Source organism: Sceloporus undulatus, chromosome 6, assembly GCF_019175285.1.
Source record: "Sceloporus undulatus isolate JIND9_A2432 ecotype Alabama chromosome 6, SceUnd_v1.1, whole genome shotgun sequence".
Lineage (NCBI taxonomy): Eukaryota > Metazoa > Chordata > Lepidosauria > Squamata > Phrynosomatidae > Sceloporus > Sceloporus undulatus.
This window is the reverse complement of record NC_056527.1, coordinates 101755251-101783088: the sequence shown is the minus strand read 5'-3', so window position 1 is coordinate 101783088 and position 27838 is coordinate 101755251. Positions and strand designations below refer to the sequence as shown.

Genomic DNA, 27838 nt, shown 5'->3' with positions numbered 1-27838 from the left:
GCTTGGGAGGCAAGGAGCTGCAGTCCAGCAACCTCTAACAGGGATTGTTCATCTGTGGTCTAAGGACGCCTAGGAGATAGAGAAATCCCCTGTAAAGAAACTTGACAAGAAAACCCCAGGATCAGGTTCCCCACTGATTCCTGATTTGTTGTAGTCCCTCCCACAGTGACCATCCTCATCCGCATCAGGAGGTGGGGATGCTGATGATGCTGATGATCAGCAGCTGCCTCCTCCTCTTTCTCTGCTCCAGCTGAGGGAGGGCTCTTCCTCCGCCTTCCAAGCGTCTGGCTGGGGCTGAATTTGTGGACGTTCCCTGGGCAGGGAAGCAGAAGCAAAGCAGCAGCAGCAGGGAAGGCAGTGCTTTTCCCCTTCAGTGTCGCCTGCAAAGCCAGGAGCGGTCTCCAGCCTCCCAGGTAAGGAAAGGCCGGTTCCCCCCTTCAGGAACTGCTACTTTCCGGGCAAGGAGGACAGAATGGAGGACCTGGCCCCAGCAACAATGGAGGATTTGACCCAAGAAAAGCTTTTATTAAATGCATGTTTCTTAGGCATGCTCCAAATGAGGGACCTTTGGGGCCTTCCTCAGAGAGGTGGAGATGGAGGACGGGTCCGGGAAAAAGAGGACGAGCCCATCACACTCTTCCCCGGGCTTCTTCTTAGAAAAGCCTCCCGTCTTCAGCTTAGAGGAATGTGGCCACTTGTCCTCCTTTTCCAGCACATGTCCTACATCTCAGCCTTCTATCCAGGAGGAATGTCAAAATGCCCTCCATTATGAGCATCACTAAGAAGCAGGCGTTTAGGTTTACATATGTGTTCTCATTGGGTGCGTCCTACATTTTTCTGGAGGGTCCTACATTTGGCGGTGCCTTGTCCTCCTTTGCGGTTAGGACATCTAGTCACCTTGCCTTGGAGGGAGAGGCCAGGCTGAGCCCTTCCCTGCAACTTATGAGGATCCATCTACGCTGCAGAAATACAGTATTGTGGTTTGACACTGCTTCAACCTCCATCCTACAGAATCCTGGGATTTGTAGTTCCATGGGGGTTTTGTCCTTCTGTCAGGACCAGTATGGTGTAATTGTTTGAGTGTTTGGGTGTGTTCAAACCCTCCTGGGCCATGGAAACTCCCTGGGCAACACTCTCTCAGCCTCAGAGGATGGCCAGGGCAAACCCCTTCTGAAGACACTTGCCAAGAAAACCCTAGGACGGGTTTGCCTGAAGGTTGCCCTAAGTTGCAAACAGCTTGGAAGGCACATAACAATAACAACAACAACGAGGCACCAGCACGCTTTGGTGGAAGAGGCTGAGGAGCTGGTAAACCTACAAATCCCAGGATTCCATAGGAAGGAGCTACAGCATTTAAAGTGGTGTCAGACTGCATTATATCTACAATGTGGATGCACCCTTGCTTGGACCTGTGAGGAGCAGATCCCTGCCCCACCCTCCATGCTTGGCCTTATGCCAGCCATTCTCAACCTGTGGGGTGGGTGCATTTGGGTTGCCCAAGGGGGCACAAGACATGGAGGCCCTGATCCCTCCTTCTCCTTTGCCCAATTATTTTCTGTCCTGGAGGGCAAGCAAAAGGCAAGGAAGGTGCTTGGAGCTGCAGTTGTGGGTGAGATACAGTATATGTGATTTTTACACATGCATTAAGTATTGCATTTATTCAGACAAACCTGTTCCAATTTTCAGCCATTTTATTTCTTTATAAAGTGTTAAACTAGGAATATACAAATGGAAATACACCTGCTCATGAGGAAGAACAGACAAGCAAAGAGAAGGTGCAGCAGTTTGCTTTTCCCCAGCAACTGGTGGAGGCAAAAGATTCTGCCCCTCTCTCCTCTCCTCCTTGCTGAGCTGCGAGCAAAAGACTTTTGCTATTTGATTTCAGTTTGCAGCCATTGAAATAGGCTGCACAACTGAGGATCAAAAGGGAAAGTGGAAGGAGCAGAGAGAAACTGGGACATTTGGGATGAAAGAGGATTTGTGAATACTGTCCCTGCCAAATTGGAGGGGATGTTATTGTGGTTGGGTAGCCCCATCCAAAGGGAAAGTGTGGTATAGTGGTTTGAGCATTGGATTATGACCCTAGAGACTAGGGTTCAAATCCAACCTTGCTTTAAGATCCACTGGGTGACCTTGGGCAAGTCACATTCTCTCAGCCTCAGAGGATGGCAGCCTCTGAAGAAATTTGCCAAGAAATCCCTATGATACGGTCACCATAAGTCAGGAACGACTTGAAGGTACACAACAACAACAAACAAAATATTTTTCTTTAAATACTACATCAAGTGGGGGTGGAGGTGACATTCCCATGTAGATGAAAAGGGGCTCACAAGGATAATAGGTTTGAGAACCACTGCATTGCACATCTTGGAAAAGGCACACCACGACCTGTACTGTTATGCCAGTCCTGCCACTAATTTCTGTCTTCTGTGTACAATTGCCCAGCAAACCTGCCTTGGTGCACACTTTCTATTCGAATCCTGGAACTGTTCACTAACCTCCCCTTCCACAATTGCACAGTAATGAATCCTGTTTTCCCTGCAGTTCTGTCCATCCAGATAAATAGCATTACTGGGCTGTGTCCCTCTCCCTTCTTTAATTTCTGATTGTCAGAGGCATCAAGGGATAAACTCTGCTCGGAAGTCAGTTGATCTAGTGAATCCAACCCCAGCTGTTCAGTGCTGAAAGAAGAAACATTTGGCCTGTGCTCCAAAGGCACTCATTGCATGTATGGGTACTTCCCATTAAAGACTGCATTCATCCCACCAAGCCATGCTTTTGAGTTTGGGGTCTGAACTTGTCAGCTCAAAAGCCACCTTTTTGTTGGAACAGGGCTTGTTACTGTTGTTGTGTGCCTCCAAGTCATTTTTGACTTATGACGACTCTAAGGTAAACTTATCCTAGGGTTTTCTTGGCAGGTTTCTTCAGAAAGGCGTTGCCATTGCCATCCTCTGAGGCTGCGAGAGTGTTACTTGTTCAACGTCACCCAGTGGGTTTTTATGTAGGAGTGGAGATTTGAACTATGTCCTCCAGAGTTGTAAGCTGCTATACCACATTGGCCTTCTGGATGAGGGCTACCCAACCACAATAACATCACCTCCAATTTGGCAGGACAGCACCCACTAGTCAAAAGTTCCAGTTTCTCCTGCCATTTGGCTCAAGTGAAAGTAACTGCCGCAGCGTCTCCTAGCTTGCCTGTTCTTCCTCGCTAATAACCTTTTGTCATCTTGACCATATTCTGATGTCACGTGCCCATGTATGCATCTGTGAAAAGTTAGCAGGTATCGAGTAGCACCTGGCTTGGAAACATTTGTTCTTGCTTCTGTTGACAGTTTGACAAGATATTCACAAAATACAGTTATAGCAATACTGCCCTTTGAGATAGTATTACACCCTAATAATAGAGGTGAATGCTTGTATTTAAGAAACGAATGTTGATCAGATGGCAGTAATCGGGGAGTGTCAACCACAATTTCTTTGGATTCAAGCCATGGGTTCAAGCACTATGGTTAGCATGAACCTTTTATTTATTTATTATTATATTTATACCCCACTCTTCAGAAATGCTCTCAGAGTGGCTTACAATTTGTTAGACCAGTGGTTCCCAACCTGTGGGTCGGGACCCCTTTGGGGGTCGAATGACCATTTCATGGGGGTCGCCTAAGACCATTGGAAAACAGCTATTTAATTACAGTTGTGAAGTAGCAATGAAAATAATTTCATGGGTTTGGGTCACCACAACATGAGGAATTGTATTAAAGGGTCACGGCATTAGGAAGGTTGGGAACCACTGTGTTAGACAGTTCCCTGCCCTCAGGCTTACCATCAAAAAAGACATGATTCAAAAGGAGAAGGGAACAGCAATGGGGAAGAGATCAAGTCCAGCAAATACTGCTGGTTCTTTCTCTCCGTCCAAGGCCAGGGTGGTAGCGGTTGGAATGGAGGAAGGGCCTTTCATCTTCCTCTGGGCTAAGGATGGTGGAGCTCTGCCAGCCTTTTTTCTCCCTCCAAGCTAGACTGGTAAACTGAAAACATTTTGATTATGATTATCTCTTATCTGATCTAGTGTGGCTCTTCCCACATTTGTTTTCTTATTCACTTACTTATACTTCACCTTTTTCTTAAACTGGGGTTCAAAGTACTTAACAAAAATTAAAACAAATGCAGATAAAAACATCACAATGTTTTTATTGTTAAGGAAAAAGCCACATGGGTTATACAGTAAGAGAAATAAAACTTGTATGTGAGAGTCAGAGTGACTCAGCAGAAGCCAATGGAGAACCACACAGGTGTGAATGGTAAAGCAATTAACAAGTCCTGAGTGCCAAGGACAAGAAGTGCATAGTGAATAATTGGACACACCTGACAATTGTTAAGTGGTCAAGGCTGAGATGATGAAATCATTAATTGTGGGATGAACAAGGAGAACCAATGGGAATGATGTACACGCCTACTGGGTGGAAACAGACAACAGTAGGTGGTGCCATGATATGGCTATAAGAATGACTATAGATCCCAATGCATTTTGTGGGTTGTAGTAGTGGATAGTAGTTGGATTGGAGAGTGAGGAGTTGAGTATTGTTTGGAGCTGTGTATATAGTAGAATAAAGTAGATCTTTTATATAAGACTACTGAGTTGTCTGGTGTCTTGGGTGAAGCTACAAGAACCAGCAGGACCCTGGAGAAGAAGGGTGAAGACTTCTGTGGAAGCAAGAGTGAGAAGGCTTGGAGAGTTTGTCGGGGTCTTCAGCCTGTTCTCTGCAACTCTTGCAAAGATACAACAACTGGCCAAAACTGGTCAGCGTGGTGCACAACCAGGTGGTGAGTTCCAGGCCAGGTGAAGAGCCACAACTCCCATCATCCCTGACATTTATATTGTAAATAATTTAATTTAGTTTTATTATCATGGAGGGGTGGTTAGGTGGGGGATTAATTTTAACTGGATTTGATATGTAAGTTACTGTTTTTAGAGGTTGTAACCCGCCTTGATTCTCCGTGAAAAGGCAGGCTATAAATAAATTATTGTTGTTGTTGTTGTTGCATACAGTAGCCCCCTGTAACTGCAAGACCAATATCTGTATTTAACTTACCCGCGTCCAAAAAAAAGTCCTCCCTAGGCATTTTCTGGATCTCCTAGCATAATTGTGTGATATGCTTCTATGAAGTCATTCACTTCAATAGAGTTCATTTTCATCCACAGGTTCACGTGTCCATGGTAAGCCCGCCAACGGTTCATACTGTAATGTTAACTGATTGTTAAAAGAAAAGCACATATGTGCATCAGTTAAATTACATAAATTGGACAAGCTTAGAATTTGAAGAGCTGTTTCAAGTTCTTGCATGGGGTAGTGTCTAGGCTGGGGTATGTTACAGATGGGGCAGTTGACGAGAGTAAACAAATTCAGAGCTATTAACTCTTTCCATCTCTGTCCACAAAAATAAAAGCAGATATTCATTGTTACTTTCACAGCTGGTGTGTGTGTGTCATTAGCCCAGTGCTTCCCCTGGTAAGGAATCTTCTGCCATGGTTGCTTATGGCCTTCTCACAGGCAGTCAGGATCCAGGTGAGTCACCTGCCTCTGGTTATTCAAATAAGGGTGCTTACAGCTTACAGCTGAATTTTTAAAGGAAGGACAACTGACTAATTGCAGGTTCCTGAGGAAAAACCCAGCTTTTTAAAAAACAGTGGGGTTTTGGTGATGGTGGTGGGTTTTTTGTTTTGGTTTTTATTTAAAGCAGATTTTTTTTGTTTTAGTTTATGCAGATTTTACTGTTGTTGTTTGCCTTCGAGCCATTCTGATTTATGACAACCCTAAAGCCCTATCTTGGGGTTTTCTTGGCAAGATTTGTTCATAGGAGGTTTGCCATTGCTTTCCTCTGAGGCTGAGAGTATGTGATGTGCCCATGATCACCCAGTTGGTTTCATGGCTGAGCTGGGATTCAAACCCTGGTCTCTATAGAGTCATGGTCCAACACTCAAACCATTATACCACACTGACTCTCACTACACCAATAAAGGACTAAATCATAAAACATAGTAGCAAAACACAGTTCAGATATTATGGCTATTAGCTTAAATAATAATTGTTCTTTACAAAGTTCTCCTTTAAAGCAAGTTGTTTTGGTTGAACATAAGTTAATGGGAGGATTTTTTTCTGAATGACATTTCTTGAACTATAAAATAAAGATGCTGGGTGATCTTAGGCACACTTTCTCAGCTTCAGAGGAAGACAAAGGCAAACTCCCTCTGAACAAATCTTGCCCAGAAAACCCTATGATAAGATCGCCATAGGTTGAAAAAGACTGGAAGGCTCACAACAACAACACCCTGACCAAAGAACATGTTGTGGTTTACTGATCTGGAGCAGAACAGACCTTGAAATCACTTTCCTGCCTTTCTGTTTTAATACTCCAGTGGCCTTGAGAAGCATTTCTGTGGATGTGGTGGTCCAAGGCTTTGTGGCTGATGTGGTATCTGAACTTCGGTACCAAAATGAGGAGGAGAACCCAGTGGAGGTCAAATTTGTCTTCCCCATGGCTGAAGAGGCTGCTGTATATGCCTTTGAGGGCTTGATTGGGGGGACACGGATTGAGGCCCAAATACGAAAAAAGGAAAAGGTGTGCCAAAATACAATCAGTTAATGGAAGAGAGTCTTCCATATTATTTTTAAGCTTCTCCTTGCCTGCTTTATAACTAATTCTCTATTCTCCATTACAGGCACAGGAGGAGTATGAGGATGCCCTGATTGAAGGCCGTGAGGCTTTCCTGCTTGAAAGAGAAGAAAATGCCAGTGATGTCTTTACCTGTGTACTTGGGAACCTTCCTTCTGATGGGGAGGCCACACTGAAGCTGCACTATGTCCAGGCGTTAGCTCCAGAGCCTGATGGGGCCATCCGCTTTGTCCTGCCTGCTGTTCTCAACCCCCGTTATGTACCTCATTGTAAGAGCTTGCCACCTAATACACAAAACTGGCCTAAAGATCCCTTCACAAAGGCAGTTTGCTGTCATACCCATCTTGTTACAATGCTGGTGTGTATACCTCAATGCTACTGAGCCAGCTGAAGCAGGCACCATTCTGCCTTACCTCTTAATAACTAGGTATTTGTACCTCCATTATCCACCATGGACAAGCCCCACTGGGGAAAGAAATTAAAAAAAACACCCACTGTTCCAATCAGATATTTAGCCCTATATCTGCTTCATGGTGGTTCTGCTTCCACATGGACTTACGTTGATTTTTGTGTAAATGAGTTGGTTTGCCCACATTGTCCTATAAAACAGCATTTTTACCCATGGCTCTTTCTGCAGGCTCAGAAAATAAAAGTGTCACTACATGTATACCACGAGTGCCCGAGGGTCAGCTTCCATACACACTCAGCCTCAGCGCCACTATGAAGTCCTCCTATGGCATCAACCGCATAGAGTCAAAATGCACTCTTGATCCCCTGCGCTACATAACAGAAGACCATACCGCTGCCCAGGTAAGGCTACTTAGGAAATGGAATTGGCAACTACTGTATATCTGAACAGAGGAATGTTGTTTTTCTCCTTGCTGTGCTATAAAATCCCTACTCACTTAATCACAGGTCTTTACTGTTGGTGGAGATCTAAATCATGGCTGCACAGTTTTAGACAGCACCAGTTTTCGAGCTTTGAAGAGTGCTATTTTCACTCTTCATGTTCTACTATGTTCTACTATGCCTTTAAAAATGAGCATTTGGAGAGTGGAAAGGATCTAGCTTAATCCTAGTATTGTTTTGCTTGTTTTCAGTATGAATAGAGGCCTTTTGTTTTTGCCAACCTGGATGAGCTTTCCGCCTTCATGAAATGATATGGTATTGCCATGTAACATTTCTGAATGGGTAGTCTTTGAAGTGGAACTAATGCAGCAAAAGGCCCTGTAAAACAAAATGGGATGAGACTGTTGAAGGGATGTTGGATGCCTCCTTTCTGGAGTTCTTGCTTTCCTTGATTTATATCATGTATCCCTGAATGGAGTTACAGGTTGAATCTCCTTTATCTAAAATGCTTGGGACCTGAAGTGTTTTGGGGGTTTCAGATTTATTTATTTATTTATTTATTTGGATTTTTGAATATTTGCACATACAAAATGAGATCTTGGAGATGGAACCCAAGTCTAAACATGAAATTTATTTATGTTTCGTATACACTTTATACACATAGCTTGAAATATTATGTAATTTTATATACTCTGGTCCCTCGGGTTACGAAATACCCAGGTTACGAAATTTTCGGGATACGAAAAAATCCCATAGGGATTTATTGTTTCGGCTTACGAAGGTTTTTTCGGGTTACGAAAAAACCTCGGCACTATTTTCAATGGAGCCGCGGCAGAGCCGCGGCTTTTTCCCCATTAGCGCCTATGGGCTATTCGGCTTACGAAGTATCCCGGGTTACGAAAGCGGCGGCGGAACGAATTAATTTCGTAACCCGGGGTACCAGTGTACAATATTTTTGTGTATAAAATTTATAATAATAATAAATAATAAAATCTTTATTTTTATCCCGCCCTTCCAGAAAGATCAGGGCGGCTAACAAAAGTGCAACGAATGCACACAAATACAGTTAAAAACAGTAAACAACAAACACCATACAATAAAAGTAAAAGCAGGAATAAAAGCCCCGTCGCCCGTCCTCATGGCCACGGAAGAGGAGGGGAGGCCCACAGGATCTTAATCGGGGAATGCCTGCTTAAATAGGAAGGTCTTAAGATCCTTCCTAAATTGGGCCAGGGTGGTAGATGAGCGGAGCTCAGTGGGCAGCGTGTTCCAAAGGGCTGGGGCAGCTATAGAAAAAGCCCTTCTAGACGTAGAAGCATGCTTGGCCCCAGGCACCTTCAGCAATTGCTGCCCAGACGTTCTGAGGGTGCGAGGCGGATTGTATGGGGAGAGGCGGTCCTTTAGGAATCCTGGGCCCAAGCCATTTAGGGCTTTATAGGTGATAACCAACACCTTATATTGAGCTCGGAAGCGAACGGGCAGCCAGTGAAGATCTTTAAGTACAGGTGTTATATGGCTGGTCCTGGACGCACCAGTGACCAGCCGGGCTGCCATATTCTGTACCATTTGAAGCTTCCGAGTTTGGTATAAGGGTTGCCCCATGTAGAGTGCATTGCAGAAGTCCAATCTCGAAGTTACCAGAGCATGTACCACAGTTTCTAGGTCCCTCCGGTCCAGATATGGGCGCAGCTGGCGAATCAGCCGAAGCTGGTAACAGGTGCTCTTGACCGTCGCATTCACCTGAGCAGTCAGATGAAGCGACGAATCAAGAAGCACTCCCAGACTGCGCACAGAGTCCTTCGCAGGGAGCGTGACCCCGTTTAGGACAGGTGGAACCACAGCCATTCCTGGACCGGGGGAACCTATCACTAGTACCTCCGTTTTCTCTGGATTCAGCTTGAGTCGGTTTTTCCTCATCCAGTCCATTACTGACCCCAGACAGGCCTCGAGAGGAGAGACGCCATCCCCGGTCACTGCACCAGTCGGAGACATAGAGAAAATAATCTGGGTGTCATCAGCGTACTGATAACCCCGCGCCCCATGTCTCCGGATGATCTCTCCCAGCGGTTTCATGTAAATGTTAAATAGCATGGGAGACAGAATGGCTCCTTGAGGGACCCCGGTTTTAAGGGGCCTCTCGTCGGAGCACACGTCCCCCAGCTGCACCATCTGGGACCTCCCAGAGAGGTAGGACCGGAACCACTGGAGCACAGTGCCCCCGATTCCCACCTCAGCCAGGCGTCCCAGAAGGATACCATGGTCTATGGTATCGAAAGCCGCTGAGATGTCCAAGAGCACCAACAGGGACACGCTTCCCCGGTCAGCACTCAGACGGAGATCATCGACCAAGGCGACCATGGCCGTCTCAACCCCGTGACCCGCCCGGAAGCCAGTTTGAAATGGATCCAGATAATCCGTTTCATCCAAGGCCGACTGAAGCTGGAGCGCAACCGCCCTCTCGATCACCTTCCCCAAAAATGGTAGCAGGGAAACAGGCCGATAATTATTATGTACCAGGGGGTCAAGGGAGGGCTTTTTTAGGATCGGTCTTACAATGGCCAATTTAAGATCCGATGGAAATCGCCCATCCCTGAGAGAGGTGTTGATAATCCGGCGTAACAAAGTGGTTACTACCGGTCCCCCCTGGGCCGCTAACCACGAGGGGCAGGGATCAAGAGAGCAGGTTGTTTTATGTGGATGAAACAAAGTTTGTATATACTGAACCACCAAAAGCAAAGGAATCACTATCTCAGCCCCTCATGTGGACAGTTTTGGATTTTGAAGTATTTTGGAATTTCAGATAAGGGATACTCAACCTGTATTTTATGGTTTAGCATTGCTTTCCTTTGCCCTATCTTTCATCTTCTGGAAGCTGTTTGCACATTCTCGCTCTGCCCATGATTCCCCTGTATCTTTAATTTAAAAAATCTCAGAATGCAACAGTACTCTTTTTAATTTTGCTCCCTGTTTTAGTTGCCCCATATCTCTTCACTTCTCCAGCTGTACTATGTGTTGAAAACTTGGGAAGCTGCCGGACATTGGTGCTTTCTGAGGAGAGGACCATAAGGGTCAAGTGACCTCTCTGCTTTCACACTTTATCAGCTGGGAAATTCAAAAGAATACAGGTTGTAGGATGTGTAGAATAATGGACAATACCTATACTATACTTTTTCAGGGATACAACCAGCATGTTGAGATTGATATGAAAACTTGTGTAGATGCACTATTACATGTGAATATCTTTGTGGAATGGCTACATCTGATCCAATTCACAGATGGGAAAGAGTTATCACCCTCAGTAGAGGTTACTTGGCAGTAAGTCAAGAGTGTATGAGGAATACATCCAAAGATTAGTTGCCTCCATATCTGCTCAAATTTAGATTTCATTGTTTAAAATTCATGTATTTCCATTTTGTTATATTAACAATGTTCTTGGAGTGCAGAATATAGAAATGAGCTAATTCAGTTTTCCACAAACTAACAAGTTGGGCTTAAATACCTCTGGGAAACAGAAATGTAACCCAGAACTCAACATTGCCTTTTTTCTTTTTATTCTCTGCTCCCAAAGGTCTCCTTGGCTGAAGGGCACAAATTCAATCAAGATGTGGAGCTGCTGATTTATTACAATGATGTTCATAAACCCAGTGCCCTTGTAGAAGCAGGAAAGCCTGGAGCTGACCCTGGTGAGCAAGCTTGGGAATGGGGGCGGGAGCAAAATACAAGGGCTGCTGAGAAGTAGAATGTTGTAATTGTGGGTAAAAATGCCAGTTGGATCTCTTCCTCTTGCAACCCCCAGGCTCGCTGATGGGAGACCCAGTGCTTCTACTTACCTTGTATCCCAGTCTTCCTGCTCCAAAACCTATCCCGAATGATGCTGGAGAATTTATCTTCTTGCTGGATCGCTCTGGCAGCATGGACTGCAACACTTATTCACCACGATCACGCATCCAGAGTGCTAAGGTGCTCTGTGAATGCATGCATGCATGAATAGAATGGGTCAGCGCCTTTGGAAAAGGAAGGGTTATGGAACAAGCACGAGTATACAGAGGAATATGGAAGGCCCAAGACATATCTGAGGCAAAGGGCAAGATGCCCCTTATTCTAGTCATAGAAGCCTAGCAGAGTGGCAATTGACTCTTACAACTTAACAACAAATGGGATAGTTTTTTGTACAACACGTGAGGAAAACAATTTTGCTTAACAAGACAAGCTGCATAAGCACACACAGCTCTCTCCTCCAGCAACTTGTTGGCATACTTTAATCATTGCTACCTGGGGCTGTTGCCTTGTTATACCTCAGGGATGGGCAACTTCCAGTTTTTGCTTCTGTGCCGCCAACATGGCCCACCAACACAGTTCTTAGAATGCTGTTCTCAGTTTTAATCAAATTTTGCCCCTTTATTTGCTGTTTTTTCTCAATTTGAGAGGATTCTGGGGTGTAAATCAAACCAGACTGTCACATTTTGGGATCTTTACGATACAGTATATAGTTTCAAATTGAAGGGAGGGGTTTTGGAGGTATCCTGGAGGATTCGGGACACCAAAAAGAGGTTTGAGCAGCATATGGTTTACCAGTCACACTGCCCATCTCTGTTGGCTCAGGCCTGCAGAGACAGAGGAAATTCAGTCTGGCATAAGCCCTACAGTTAGGCAAGCTGAAGCAACTGCCTTAAGCAGTGGATACTGGGTGATTCCTGAATGACTCCTTCCTTGGAGGTCTTTAAACAGAGGCTGGATGGCCATCTGTCGGGATGCTTTGATCTAGAGTTCCTGCATGGCAGGGGTTGGGCTGGATGGCCCTTGAGGTCTCTTCCAACTCTATGATTCTATGATTAGTAGAGTCCTGCTCAAGTCACTCTTGCTGCCATTAGGTGTGGTAAAAACAAAAACCATATCATTACCAATGCTAAAGCGTGACTCAGTTGCTGAGACAGCCAACTTCTGTCCTGTACTTTAGGTAGTCAAATTCCCAGGAAATAATCTGTGGGAAAAGATGGGTTGGAAACTGGGGGCCTGTAATGTTGCTAGGACATGTAATAATAAACGGCACTGTTAAAGGTGGTTGTTTCTTCTCCATCTCAGGAAACTTTGCTTCTTCTGCTGAAGAGTCTCCCACTGGGGTGTTACTTCAACATCTATGGCTTTGGAACTGATTATGAATCCTTCTACCCGTGAGTATCAGAATGTCAGAGGTATCCTATCAGCCATCTTGGTTCCTTGTTTCTCTAGCTCCCTGCTCTCTCTGTTACCTCTTTATACTAACAGGGGAAGGAGGGGAAGACCATGACACAAACAGAACTTTGACAAAATGAATATGAAAAAACATTGAAAGGCTTATCCAAGATACTGAAAAGAAACTTGAAAAAGTTTTCAGTTGAATAGCCCAGGAAGGGTCTTGCCTCTACCTGTGTTTCATTTCTCTGGCCTGTTACAGACAGCCAAAATAAAGCTGCTTCGAGTCACAGTGGAGGTATGGTGTTTCAATGATGCATGCGTCCTAAGAATCCAGAAGCCGCACCAAAGCCACGCTCCAGTTCTTAGGGCTGGAGCGTGGCTTTGGTGCGACTTCTGTACTCTTACGACTCATGCATTTTTTTCATTGAAACACCATACCTCCACTGTGACTCGAAGCAGCTTTATTTTGGCTGTCTGTAACAGGCCTCTGTCTTAGACCTCTTCATTATGCAAGGCAATATAGCCTAGGCCACTACATATGTTCTTCCCTGACATTACCCCACTGGTTTTTCTTTCCTCATCTCTGCTTTCCACACTTTTGTTCCATTTGCACTTATCACTGGGGTATTGACAAGATAAAACATGTGAATCTGAGTGCATGAGGGATTGGATTATGAGGTGAATAAAATTTGGGAGAGTAAATTGATGGCTTGTGTTGTCTGATGATTGGTGATTACACAGGGCCTAAAATACCTGAAAGACACCAGATCCCATTTGATCTTGGAAGTTAGGCAGGGTGGGAGATCACCAACAAATACCAGATGCTGTAGGCTGTATTTCAGTTAAAGGAACTGACAAAACCACATCTTGAGGATTCCTTGCCTAAGAAAACCCTATGAGATCCATGGGGTGACCATAAATCAACAGGCATCTTGGAATTGGGAATGTGTTGGAATAGTCTGGGTTGGTGTGGCTGAGTGTGACCAGCAGGGGAAGGAACAAGATGGAGGTCAGAGATTTGATCAAGGAAACCAGGATCTCTACATTCTTTACCCTTGCAGGCAGAGTGTAGAGTACTCGCAGCAGACCATGTCAGAGTCCCTGGAGCGTCTAAAGAAGGTGAAGGCTAATTTAGGTGGAACTGAGATCCTGAAGCCTCTGAAGACCATTTACAAACTGCCCTGTCAGGAAGGTCATCCCCGTCAGGTATCAAGAGTTCCATTATGTATTGAGTCAAGTATACACTGTGACAAATACTGTATTTGCTGAATGTCATCAAGGTACAGTTCCAGTATTTAGAAATCTCTGCATCTCTTTTAGGAGATTTAGGAGTCCATCCCTTTTGAACTTCTGGCAGGCAGCCCAAACAGTGTTGTTCCACATGGCCTTTAATGTTTCAACTGTTTCAAAAATGGATTTTAGAATTGTTTTAGAATAATAAAGAATATTTTAATTGTATTTTTAAAATGTTTTATCTTTTTGCTGTTTTAATTATTTTATTTATTGCTTCAGGAGCCATTGTGGAGTGGGATATAGAAATACTATAGATAGACAAATAGACAGACAAATAGGAATCTTAAGCCTAAATCCTGTTGTTAGTGTTCAGTGGGGTTTACCCATATTTTGACATATCATTCAATATCATACAACATTTGGTTCAATGCCTTTACTCAAGTTGACACAACCAATAGGATTTAAGTTTCTTTCACATCAGGGTTGTCACTAAGGGTGTGCAGATTGCACCAGGTGACATCCAAAGTGGGGGGGGGAGGGTGACACCATGGATCCCCAACCAGCTGCCTTTTGGCAAAAATGGGCTGCAGTTTTTGTCTGTCTCTCATTAAAATGGTGGAGTTCAGTGGAAGAGATGGTGTGAGAGGGGAAAAACCCAGTGGAAGGAGAAAGGAGGAGCCCCAGATTTTAAAAAATAATAATTTTAATTTAAAAATATTAAATTTAAACATTTTTCTTTTAATTTTTTCTTTAAAAACATCACAGCATACCAAATTTCCCCTTGAACCACATGAAACTATGTACATGTAAATACATTTAGGCAGTGTGTATGATACTGTAATTTAAAGGTATAATTTTAATTTTGCTTGTTGTTTTATACCACAGCTATTGCTATTACATTCGATGATTTACGGGAGTTACAATTTACAAGTAACCTAGTACAAAAAAAATTAAGGATTCCATATGATGTGGTGTGGGAGGAGGTCATGATTTACTACACTGGGTGACAACAAGCCTAGTGATGCCATTGTTGCACATTACAGAGTTAGAAGACTTTGATATCACTTTAACTGCTGTGGCAGTATCTAGGTGCAGGTGTTTAAATTACTTCCAGGGTTACCCTACTCTCAAGCATTCAGCTCTGTATTAGCAGGTCATCATAGGACTTGGAAAGGTTTGATCTCACCACTCTCTCCCCAGCTGTTTGTGTTCACCGATGGAGAGGTGGGTAACACAGAGCAGGTCATTGCTGAAGTTTCTCGTCACAGAAGCTCCCACAGGTATGATCTGAAAATGCGAGTTCATCTTTTTGTCCTTTACATACTGGCTGGTGTCTGCTTTGACAATCAATCTTTACAACAGGTGCTTCACCTTTGGGATTGGCCAAGGGGCCTCCACCTCCCTCATCAATGGCATGGCTCGAGCAGCTGGTGGCAGTGCAGAATTCATCACAGAAAAGGAGCGCATGCAGACCAAGGTAAGGATGAAGGAGCTTTGGTTCCAACTCTGTTTTTTTACTCCTTTAGCTTGAGTTTTTGGTAACTGAGCTACATTTATTGTGTTCTGCACATCTAAGGAGAAGATCTTGTATCACACAGCTGGAGCACAGTGCTTTTCCTGGAAGGTAGCTTTCAAGTGCTGGTGGGTGGGCATGAGGTCCCTGGCATTATCTACTGCAGCCCGAAGAAGAAATCTAACATCACCTGCCCAGATGTCAGGAGCCACAAATTTTCAATCAAAATCTGATTTCCAGATGAACTAGCCAAGTGATCTAGTTTTTTGGGGGGGACAAAAAAGTAAAAGTTTTCCTTTTTTTAATTTTGTAATAGAGCATTGCCACTTTCCACTTCCAATATAAGATGGCTGTCTTCTTGCAGGCACTACAGTCTTTGAAGAAGGCCCTGCAGCCAGCAGTGACAGGGTTCTCTTGGAATTGGGACTTACCTGCTGGTCTTGAGGCTGTGCTTGTGGGATCAGGTCCTCAGGTCATTTTTCCAGGGCATCGCTGCCTCATCTATGCCCAGATCCATGGGCAGAATCAGGCAAGTAGCTCCTAATTGAGGAATTATTTGAGACTCCCTTTCCACCAACAGATCCCTAATCCCGACAACCCTGTACATGGAAGTCACACCCTGAAGTATTGGCTCACTGAAGTTTACAGTTCCATAAGGTACTCCTCCTTGGCCATACTCCACCTTCCTCTTCTGTGACATTTTTTGTTCTCCCTCAGTCTTCAGGCTCTACAGAGGGCAGTGTTGTTCTTCAGTACACCTTCCAAGATGAAACCTTAGAGGAGACAATGAAGTTCTCACTCCAAGTTCAGGAAAGTGACAGGTGAGACATCTCTATCAAGGCATCTGAGATAGAAATCGAATGTTTGGAAATGTTGTGTATGGTTGATAGAAGAAATGAGGAGGGACTAAGAGCCCACCTAGACAATATGCAAAACCTGTGACTGACTTTCATGGTAATACTTTATTGCTTTTTAATAGTAGCTACCTTAGATGAGGATTGAGATTGCATAGAGGAAGTGTTGCCCAGTTCTTTCCACAACACAACCGTAACAGAAGTTTATCCACCCTCCAGAGAGTTTTCCTCAAGACTGCAATGCAGAAAGAAAAGATCAAGCCCACACCCCAGCTGCATCTACAGTGTGGAATTAATGCAGTTTGACATTGCTTTAACCTCCATGGCTCAATACTATGGAATTCTGAGACTGGAATTTTTTTAAAGCTATTTAGCCTTCCCTGTCAAAGAGCTCTGGTGCAACAACAAACTACAAATCCCAGGTTTTCATAGGATGGAACGATGACATTTAAAATGGTGTCAAACTGCATTAATTGTGCAGTGTGGCAGTAGCCATATGTCCTGTACAGACCGGTGCTTTGAAGCCAAAATTAGGATTCTGTAGGGCTGGGCATCCACATGTGTCCAACCCTACTATAGGCACGAGAGCGCCATGATTGCATGCACCTGTCTATACAGCATACGCAATGATGATGTCTGCACAGTGCAGTGCCCAAACAGTGCCACACTGTGCATACGTCGTCATTGCACACGAGTGTGGCATAGAAAGAACCCATCGGGTTTGTCTGCTGTGGCCTCCATCTGGGCCTCCACCACTTTCTGCCCATCTGTATCCCCCATAGTCTGAGCCAAGGCCCTGATCCAATCTGATTTATGTCTGATGGGGTTGGGGGGTGGTAGATGAAAATAATACACTCAGCTCAGTTATATCTCTCATATATTGTCTAGGTTGACTGTAAAGGTAGGCAAAGCATCAGTATTGGCAGTATTGAACTAGTGGCGCTTCACAGAGATTAATCCTGAAGACTAGAACTCTTTCTTCATACTGATTTAGTATTGGTGACTTAAACAGTTCATCAGTAACATTTCACACCATTAGCAGCATCTACTGTTACTGTTCTAGTTGAAAATGTCTGCAGAACCCTAGTTTTCAACCATATTAAATATGTGTCAAGTTGCTGTGTGGATAATAGGTGTTAAGTTGCTCTGTGATCATAAAGATATCCATTAAGCTTATTTTAAAACACAACTCCTGCAGAAAAAAGTGGTTCAACTAAGACCAAGATGGAGAACTTGTGACCTTGGTTTTTAGAGTACTGCTCCTCTTAGCCCAGACAGCACTATCAATGGTCAGGGATTTGGAGAACTGTAGTCCAGTAACATCTGGGGAGTCATTGGTTCACAACTTCTGAATTACTAGTTCAAGGTATTTAGATTTTTAGCTACTCTTCACACCCATTAATGTACCATAGCTGCTGTCTGAAGATCCAGGTTGTAATCACTAAATATTGATATGAGATGGCATGGCAAACTGTTGTGGCTGTGGCTTAGAATTTTGTTAGGAACGTATTATGGATATATCTAAAATGGTTGCCATCAGTTCTGTTTTGACAGAAAGAGGTCTTGCTGGCATAAGCCAAGCATTATTAGAAGCTTCTAGACAAGATTAGAGGTATCTCCTCTTTTGCCAACACAGCTTCAGTAATAAACATGTACAAATAAACAGAGTAAAGGCCCTTGCATTTCTGTATTTGGATTGCTTATGCTCACTATAGTGCCTGAGGCAAGAACCACAAATTTTGCAATAATCTGATGTGCTCCAAACTCTTCTTGTTTACTCAGGCTCCCTATTCACCGGCTGGCAGCTCATGCCCTTTTGCAAGAACTAGAAGGAGCTGCAGAGAAAGATGAGGAAAAGAAATGTCTGGCACTTGAAACAAGCCTGAGTTCTGGCGTGGTGTGTGCACAAACAGCATTTGTGGGGGTGAACATAGAGAGGGGCATCCCAATTCAAGAGCCCCTTCTCCAGCGTGAAGTCCCTCTTGAATGTAAGTTGAAGAACATGATTGAGATGATCACTGAGCCTTTTGAATCAACCAGAAAGGGCTTCCTCTCTCTTAAATTGGTGCCTGTGAAAGTCCCAAGCACACTCTAGGCATAGGAGCAGATTGGAGGGAGGTGTTTTTTTAAAAGTCTTAATCCAGTAAGATAGACATTTTCTTGCTTAGTAGACAGGCCAGCCTGTGATAAGGAGGACAAGCTGTTGAAAAATCTATCACATAAGTTAAACCTCTTGCTGGTTATTTGAGAAGTGTTAATATTCTCTCTCTCTCTCTCTCTCTCTCTCTCTCTCTGTGTGTGTGTGTGTGTGTGTGTGTGTAGTGCTTATGTGCATGTGTAACTTTTGAAAAAAATGACTGTAGGTTATCCCCAATTCCTATAATAAAGACAATACCAAATTCCATGCAAATGAGACACTCCCCTACATATTGCTGGCATCACCCTTTATTCTGATTTTGCACTTGAAAGCCAGCTATGCAGTTCATAAGATCAGTTCAGATTTGGACTTCAAAAAAATAGTATAGCATGCCAGGGGCTGGCTCAAATCAAAGATACACTGAAACCAATTTAGAACAAGCTCAGACCATACTGTCATGTAGATTCTTCCTAATCATGATCCAGCTTCTGCAGGGTTTGTTGTTGTTGTTGTTGTTGTTGTTGTTATTGTGTCAAAGCCCCACTTCAAATGCTCAGTGAAGAGAGGGTTGAGAGGATCTAGTGCCTTTATGGTATTTCAAGTGTGGGAAATGCATGCCTCCTTACCTCAGTCAGCTACCAGCATGTGTTCCACCTGAGATGAGGGTGCAGGATACAAGATGTTGACTCAAAACAGAAGAAGAAAAAGTAACTATGTTGTCTTTGTCTTGGCTGGCTGCTCTACTCATTTTTGCCATCTCTTTTTCTCATTCTAGGGTGCTATCCTTCGAAGCCACGTTTATTTGCAAAGCGAACAAAACGTGCAGCTATTGCAACAGGTAATAAAATCACTTTAGTTCTTTACTGATCCAATTGGAAAGTTCTAGCTCTGTATGCAGGAGTCAAATTTTCTATAATGTAAATCAAGATATTTATTTGAATTATGAGTTTGAATTGCATTTCCATTTGTCATTGCAAAGGGATCTGACGCTATTAACTAAAAGGCTTTGAGGAACTGTTCTAATTTTCCTTAATGAGTCTTTTGCAGTAACACTGGGAATGTTACAAATGGAGGATTACAAGGCCTGGATGCCCTGTGATAGTCAACAGATAAAGCAAAGCAGTTACACAATAAAAGCTTTGAATGGAAATACTCAGTGTTATTGTTTCATAAAAGTGATGGGCAGGTTGTGCTGCTGATTTGAGAGGAACTGTTCATAGAATGGGATACAGACTGATGTATGGGATGGAGCAAGAGTGGCATTATGTGATGCATTGATGGAAGCCAGGGTTTTGTACCCTCCAAATTCTTACTGTTGGTGGCAGAGTGCTTTCACCCTTGATAATTTCCAAAGAACTTTGAGGGATTAGTTGTTGCTTTATGTCTTGGTAAAAGTGAAGTCTGGAAATTAAGTTTTCAGAACAGAGACCAAACTTCTGTATCATCTACTTAGTTAACAAAATATACCTAACTAAATAACTTCTCCTGGCCCAACTCTCTCACTCTTATCTTCCCATCCAAAATCCTTATCTCACTCACCCGCTTACCCTGTAGTTTCTACTAGCAATGAAATGGAAAACAGATACAGATGCACTGATTGACTGACTGATTGGCTTTATATTAGGAATACTGTATTAGAAAGAACGTCTTGACAGTAAGAGCTGTTTGACAGTACAATACATCCCTCAGAATGTGGTGGGGTCTCCTTCTTTGGAGGGTTTTAAACAAAGGCTGGATGGCTATCTGTGACTGTGTATTCCTGCATGGCAAGAGTTTGGATGTGATGGCCTTTGTGGTCTCTTCCAACTCCTGTTGCATTCTGGGATTTGCAGTTTTAAGGAGGAGTATTTAGAATTCTCAGGCAGAGAACTTCTCTGCCTGAGAATTCGAAATACCTCTCCTTAAAACTGCCAATACCAGAATGCAACAGGAGGCAGCTAGAGGAGTCAAAGTGGAATTGTAGCACTTTAAGAGTATAGTGTGATAAACATCTATGATTCTGCTCCTTGTTTGACTCCTTGTACGAGAAGCCAAGAGCAGTTTCATGTGGAGCAGGTTAGAGTTTAAATTGGAGGAAAGATTCTATTCTATATCAAGTAACCAATCAGCTGTATCAGTTAACTACATAAAAGTAACCTATTCTGGCCCAACACCACCCCCCTCCAGGCCTGAGGAAAACATTATTCAGCCTTGCTCCAATAACCAGCAGAATGGACCTCCTTCTCCTCATGAAGCTGACGTCTGATAAAGACTTTCTGAGGATGTTATGATCATGGCAAAGCATCACAGTTGTGACTTAGTAGTAATCTTTAATACGAGTTGAATATCCCTTATCCAAAATGCTCCAAAATCCAAAATTGTCCACATGGATGGCTAAGAAAGTGACACTTTTACTTTTTCATGATTCAGTAAGCACGAACTCTGTTTCATGCACAAAATTCTTTAAAATATTATGTATGTATGTATGTATGTATGTATATATGTATAAAATTACATTCAGGCTAAGGCGTATATAAAACATAAATGAGTTTTATGTTTAGGTTTGGTTCTTGCCGGTCTGCACAGCCCCTATGTTAAGTATATTTAATGAAGTAGCTGATTGAAAATTCTAGCCAGAACTTTCAAATATTTCAAATTACCACCCATACCCCTTGTTTGGATTGCTCTGATGTAGTTGATACAATCTCTCATCATTTGTTTGGATTGATCTGCCTTAGAATGATTCCAAAAGGCTGTGTTAAGCTGATGAATCATAACTTCAGGGGATTAGACAGAAAGGGTATGGAATGGGATAAGGCTTGCCTCCTTCAAGTATAGAGTGTAACAGTAAGGAGTTACTTAAATATGTTAAAGAGAAGAAACAATTACTGTACAGAGAGAAAGTGTGGCTTCTGCGTAATAAAACTTTTTTAAAGAAAGGTGGGAAAGTGCAGTGAAATCCCCTTTTCTTATCCTTCTTCACAGTGAAGTTGGAGTCAATGGAGTTGGAAGCAATAAAGATGTGTGTTAAGGAAAGGGACTGTGTACTTCAAACAGTAAACTCCCCAACTTCAGGTAATCTAAATCATAATGGCTGCTCAGTGTAAAGGGGCTGAAGAAGCAGGATATAAAAGTCATGAACAACAGAAATGGTTTCCTAACTCTGGTATGAAATAAGACATTATATTTAATTCAACAGAAGGTAGATACTTATAGATGCCCTGGTGTAGAAGTGTTCTAAAACATTTTTACTTATATTCCTTTGCAGAGCACTATTCTGAAGATGATCCACATGCCATAGGCTTTCCATCTTCAGGTAATCATCATAAGGACTGTAGGCAACTCGCACCTTTTTAAATTCAAAACAATTGCAGTGCAGGGATTTTGGAGTGGCCAGGTGCCCCAAAAATAGCCTTGGGGCCTTCATGCACTCTAGGCTGAGAGGCTTAACACCAACCTCCAGTAAAATGAGTGCAAAGAAGAATTGGGGATGCAGTAATTGTCCAGCAGGTAGATGAAGAAACCATTCTTCCTTAAGTAACATCAGGGATCACATGTTGGATTGCAGTATGGGCTACAGTGCTTCACTTAAGTGATGTTTCATTGTTGTTTCAAATATATTTGTAAATATCTGAAGAATATTTTAGTATAACCTAAAAGGAAAATTAAAAAGACCTAGCACCTACCACAAAGGCTATAATGAATACCTGTTGAGCACTGAATAATACCTGTTCAGCCACTGCCTATATCAAGCCTATAACTTTAAAAAAAGGGCAGGAAAATAGCACTAAGGCAGTGATTCCCAAACTTTAGTCCTCCAGGTGTTTTGAACCTGAACTTCCAGAAGTCCCAACCAGCTTGGCCAAAAGTCAGGAATTCTGGGAGCTGAAGTCCAAAACATTTAGAGGACCAAAATTTGAGAACCACTGCACTAATGCATCTACACCTGGGAAGAGTGCATTGCTCTTCCACCACAGTCACCCCCCTCCCCCAAAAAAGTCAGACAAAAATGATGGCAACAACATTAGAAAAAACATAGGAAGAATTCAGTGGGTGATAAGATGAGGAGGAGACACCCCTCCTCAATAAAATGTGACTCACTGAGCCATGCAATTCCATCACAAAAGCCTGTTCTTGAAGAAGACTCACTAAATAGTTGGCTGACTTCTCTGTAAACTTATCTATCTTTCTTCAAACCCTGTGAAGCTGGGAACATTGATATATATTACGGCAGTGAGTTCTATAAATTCATTATGTGTGATGTCCAACTATTGCCAATGTGGAGTTTGCCTGCTTAAAAATCCTGTGCATTCCTGAATATGAAAGTTTTAGAAAGGTTGCACCCAAAGTAGTGCCTGAGTAAATGAAGTGACTGGACTAGAGAAGAAAGATAAAATAGAGCTTTAACATAGTCCCATATATTGCAGACATTGGCATGAGGGAGAGATAAGTCCAGCTACACATATACAGTGATGGTTCTGAAAGTCATGTGAATTTGCTATGGATGTCCAAACCACCTTAGAAGTTAATAAAACCCTATGTTACATTAATTACTTTTTAAGTTTATTATGTGTGACTTACCCATCTGAGGCAATATGGGGAGATCCAGTCAGGACTGAGAAGGGCAGGGAGACCTTTCTTCTCCATGCTGTTTTTCCACCAAAATCCCTCCCCAGTGCTATTTATCTAAGGATTTTTTCACATCAGTTTGCTATCCCATCACAATCATGCTAGTAAAAGAATGGAGTCATACCAGTTTGGCATAATTTCTTATCACCCTTTTTGCCATGATAGTGCTTTGGTGGTCCGTGGTCACGCAATCTCTTGTCTACACTGTCAAATGGTAATAACAACATTTCTATACCACTTCATAGTGAATTAAGCACACTCTAGCAGTTTGCAATGTGTAAGCCAGTTGCTTCCAACAAGCTGGATACTCATGCTGCCTTCTGTGAGGAAGACAACTGAGTGGGAATGAACAATCGTGGCTGCCAACCACCTCTCAAAACCAGCTGCTGTGCAAATGTGAACATGGCAATTGGCTTCAGAAACCTGTTGACAGCTGTGCTGACTGCAAGGGGGGAAGAGGAGCAGAATCAAGCCCACTCACACCACTAGACTGCCTGAGAAGTGGAACTGCAGTAGAAGGAACTTATGGCACAAAAGCAATAATGGAATAGCTGCAAGATTGAGGGTATTCTCTGTTAATTAAAAATACACTACAGCAATGAATGGAATGCAGGGTGACATCAGAAAGGGCACGAGGTAATGTAAGATGATTTTATCCTGTTAAAATCTCTTTTGTGGTCTCGTGATAAAGTCCTAAATGAGTCTTCTTTACAGTAAATAGGCCTTTTTGGGCCATATTGTACCTTGCAGTTACCTATGGATAAAAACGGGTGAACTCCCTTTTAACTGTCTGTCTTATCTATTGCAGATAGTGAGTCTGTGCCAAAAAAGGCAGAATCCCTTCTCTTGACCCTGATCTCCTTGCAGAATGCCAATGGTTCCTGGCTTCTCAATTGTGGCCTGGCCAGCATCCTTGGATTAGCTGAAGCTGACATTATGAGCAAAACACCTGCCCAAGTGAGTGTGTGGGTTTAAATCTTGGCATTGGACTGGACCAAAGGTATAGCCATGAAGGCAGAGGAAAAATGAGAACATTCCCTCCAAATAGGAATTCTCTCTCCTCCTCATGAAATTTTCCTACAGTACCCAAATTACTAGCATTGCTGTAACCTAAAACTTCATAACGATTTCCAGAAGCACATGTTAGGTATCCAAAGAGAAGGAATCAAATATGGTATAGTGATCTGAGTATTGGACTAGGACTCCAGGAGGCCACAGTCACCTGTGGAAACCAGCTGTGTTAGGCCAGTCACACTTTCTCAACCTCTGAGGTTGGCAAACCTCCTGTGACTAAATCTTGCCCATAAAACTGAATCATAGGGTTTTATGCTGACTTAGGGCTAACATAAGTCAGAAGCAACTCAAATGTGCAACAACAATAAAAGAGACAAGGAAAGTTGCCAAGAAAATGCAGGCACAGCAAATATATGAATTTCAGGTTTGAATGACTCAGTGTCTCACTCTGCAATAATGGAAACTTGGGGACTGAAAGAAAATCTCATCAGGGCCAGAATTCTTATTTGAGGTGGCAATCTCCTTATTCCTCTCCTGCACCCAATTAACTAAACCCCTGAAGCAGATGCCAGTGCTGTCTCATGCATGGTGGATGCCATATCCCATCTGCTTAGCTGTAATTGTAACTGCTAGAGTTAGGGATGTATTTAACCAGTCTTAAGGATGTATGAAGGCTACAGAATGTAGGGAAGCTTAATGCAAATACTTCTGACATAATTTTCCACTGCAAATATAGCACTATTAGAAATAACCATAGTTTCATGCTTTCTTCTTTTTAGAACTGCAGACTGTCATGGTTTAGCTTGTAGAGTTAAAGAGATGTTAGTGTGATTCTCCTGTCACTTTAACAGCTTGGTGAGTTCATCATGATTTGCTCTATACAGGAGTCACATTTAATAATGGTTAACAGACTATGCCAAGTGGTAACTGGAAGCACCCATGTCAGTGTGTTGGTGAATCCACTCTTGAGTTTGAGTCTCAAATTTAGAGAAGGTACCCAAGATGCTCAACCCTATCCCCAAAATAGGTTTACTTCCTTGGATGATTCCTTTAAAGGCCTGACTAAAACCTGAATCGCTCTGGTGGAATCACTGATGGGAGACATCAGCCATCCTGCCTCAAAGCATAGTTTCATGCCATGGTTTGTAGCCCATGACCTAGCTATTCAAGTCCATGTTTAATTCATAGGGTTTTTTAAAAAATAGATAAGATGCAGCCTTGCTTCTGGCACAACTCAATGAAACACCAAGACTCAATGTGTCTCTTGTTTGCCGTTCATTACTTCCAGGTGGCCCCAAATGTGTGGGCAACAGTGCTGGCTATCCTCTGGCTCCACTCCCATGCTAAAGAACAGAGCAATGAATGGGAGCTACTGGAAATGAAAGCTCTAAGATGGCTCTGGGCAACAGAAGGTGATATGTCCTGGTTGGAGGGATCCAAGAATGGGTTAAGGAAAGATACTGGAATAGGGAGTGTAACATTTGGAAAAATGAACACCAGTACTCTTCTTTTATTCCAATCGCAACCCATTCTCCTGCCAAATACAGATTTCTTGAATCTGTCAGGGTAGACCAAGCATTTTCCTCTCATCAAGTACTAACCACTTTTTCTTAATGGAGTTGGGCTCAGTTGTCTGTAATACTCCTTATGAAAGTAAGTCAAATCCAATTAAAAACTGAGTACTGAAATTCTATCCCATAACTTGTGTTCCCTTTGGCTAGGGAGGGTAGCAGAACTAGTCTCTCTCCAGGCTCCCTGGAGGGGTTCATCAAAATTAGGCATGGGAAGGCAGGGACCATTTGAAGGAGATTATATATGGCTTTCAAACTGCAATTATAGTTGTAAAATACTACCTTTGGCAATGCTTACCACATGATGTTGCCTCCGACCTGTAGCTGCTGTGTCTGAGATGTGTGGTATGGGCATTCCTTTTCATTGAAAGGGGAAACCCATCAATAATCTACCAATTGCACAACAGTCACTCTAATCTTCATGTGCAAAATGTCACTGCCATAGCAGTTATGATATTCACAGTCACATAGTGACACAGTCTCCTCCTTTCCCCCTGTCCCCCCATCCCTTCACTATTCCAGACCAGCCTTTTTAAAAAAAAATTTTTTTTAACTTAAACCACACTATCCACTTAAACCACTCTGGAATTGCATTAAAAAGTGAAAATAAACACAAAAAAATTAAAATCTGAAAGGCATGCACAGGGCAGGGAAGCAGGATTAAGGGGAATCTGGAAGAGAGCATGATGACAGAAGCAGTCCCGGTTGTGCAATTGACAAGCCTTGTGATAATGGCTGCTGACAAACAGGCATGCTTCCATTTTCTTTAACAAGCATAGTTGCAGCATGATAGGACTCGTGCCCTAAGAGGGGACAATGTCCTGATTTTAGAAGTGGAAGGGATGACTCTTAAGGTTAAAGGAGTAGATGCAACATAGGTAACAACAACTGGCCATGCCTCAGGGTTTATCAGTCTCAGAAGAATATAAAGTCATTCAGGCATATTTGTGCATTACTGGACTTTCCATCATTGCCTCTCTTTCTTGCAGGACTTCAGCTGGCTGAATGTATAAAGGCTGGAAATGTTCTGCTGGGAACCAGTGTAAGCCTCCAAGATTTTGGTCTCTGAGCTGCAATATGTAATCCTGCATCTTAAACTGGGACTTCTGCTTTACTGTGTCTTGCTGTTCCTGAACCTGCTGTTTCTCTACAGTTATGTCAGTGCCTCCTTCTCCTAGGATTATTGCCAATCTTTAGAGTGCCTTAGTGCAGGGAGTGGGCAAGAGATAAATGGTGGTCCGCCACATGGCTACTGGCTTTTCAGGTGGACCCTTTACTGTATAGTGCATATTGTTACTTTTGCAGTGAGTGCTTGATTTAAGTGCATTATGGCTGAACCTAGCAAACTAGTTACATTCAAAAGCAAAAAGGCATTCTCAGAATTAACACAGAATGGTGGTGCCTTAACTGTTACAAGATTCTGAGTTTGCACCCATGCTTTTTAGTTTTGTAGTATTTGGGAATATAGTACAGTGGAGGAAGGACATGTCAGAATGAAGTCATCTCACCCCTGCCTGAGTCTCTTTCCTCCTTGATGGCATGCCATGATTTCTTCTCACTCAAGATGGCTTTCCCGGCCCTCAAATGCCTTATCTTAGCAGAGTTCTGTTGCTTTCCCCAAAACTCTCTACAGAACAATGTTTCTTGAGCAATACTACTAAGAGTTCCTTCTTTGTCACTGTTCTACATGAGAACATTCTGAAATAGGTTGTCCTTCTCTCATACTGCAGTAAATAGGAATGATGGAGTGGATGGTGCACTCCATAGAGAGGAAAAGCAAGCTACAGAGCCCAGTCTCATTCCTGCCTCAGCTCCAACAGTTTTTCCAAGACCTTCTCTCTGTCAGTTTTTAAAACGTACCAGTCAATGAGATTAAAAATGAATAAATCTTAAAAATCAAATCCAGCTCACGACACAACACAATTAAGATACAGTGTAAATTACAGCAAATTCTTAACGATAAGAGTAATTTGATAAAAGAACCATGTGTTGGAGGATCTGTCTCTCTCTCACTGGAGTTCTGCAAGCAGTCTCAACAGCCATCTGTTAAAGTTGTTTTTGCTCTGGAATTTCCTGCACTGAGCCGCAAGGTTGGATTATATCACCAACAAGAACCTTTGTAATTGAAGTGAACTATTACCTATGCTATGCCAAAGTGTGTGCTTGTAGCACTGTTCAGTCACTGAGCCAGATTAAACTGCATGAAAAAAGA

At 42.9% G+C, this 27838-nt stretch overlaps 1 protein-coding gene across 8 annotated transcripts; it reads left to right on the top strand.

Moving 5' to 3' along the window:
• Positions 1-95: 95 nt before the first annotated feature.
• LOC121933094 (von Willebrand factor A domain-containing protein 5A-like) lies at positions 96-27838 on the top strand. 8 transcript variants are annotated; one of them, XM_042472355.1, is made up of 20 exons: positions 102-413; positions 5471-5564; positions 6416-6618; positions 6719-6941; positions 7310-7482; positions 11090-11204; positions 11318-11481; positions 12604-12692; positions 13758-13902; positions 15130-15209; positions 15292-15406; positions 15807-15971; positions 16160-16263; positions 18079-18284; positions 19209-19271; positions 21398-21487; positions 21681-21728; positions 23850-23998; positions 25344-25467; positions 26616-27838. In XM_042472355.1, the coding sequence occupies exons 2-20, from the start codon at positions 5525-5527 to the stop codon at positions 26693-26695; spliced, it is 2376 nt and encodes a 791-aa protein (XP_042328289.1). In that variant the 5' UTR covers positions 102-413; positions 5471-5524; the 3' UTR covers positions 26696-27838. The 8 variants fall into 8 exon arrangements, with proteins under 8 accessions (XP_042328292.1, XP_042328297.1, XP_042328293.1 ...); XM_042472356.1 differs by lacking the exon at positions 102-413 and adding an exon at positions 1585-1609; XM_042472357.1 differs by lacking the exon at positions 21398-21487 and having other exon boundaries at positions 104-413.

Coding starts and splice junctions, on each gene's coding strand:
- LOC121933094 (XM_042472355.1), top strand. CDS start 5,525: ATGGTTGCTTATGGCCTTCTCACAGGCAGTCAGGATCCAG. Junction 7,483..11,089: donor AAGACCATACCGCTGCCCAG/GTAAGGCTACTT, acceptor CTGCTCCCAAAG/GTCTCCTTGGCTGAAGGGCA. Junction 15,407..15,806: donor AGGAGCGCATGCAGACCAAG/GTAAGGATGAAG, acceptor GTCTTCTTGCAG/GCACTACAGTCTTTGAAGAA.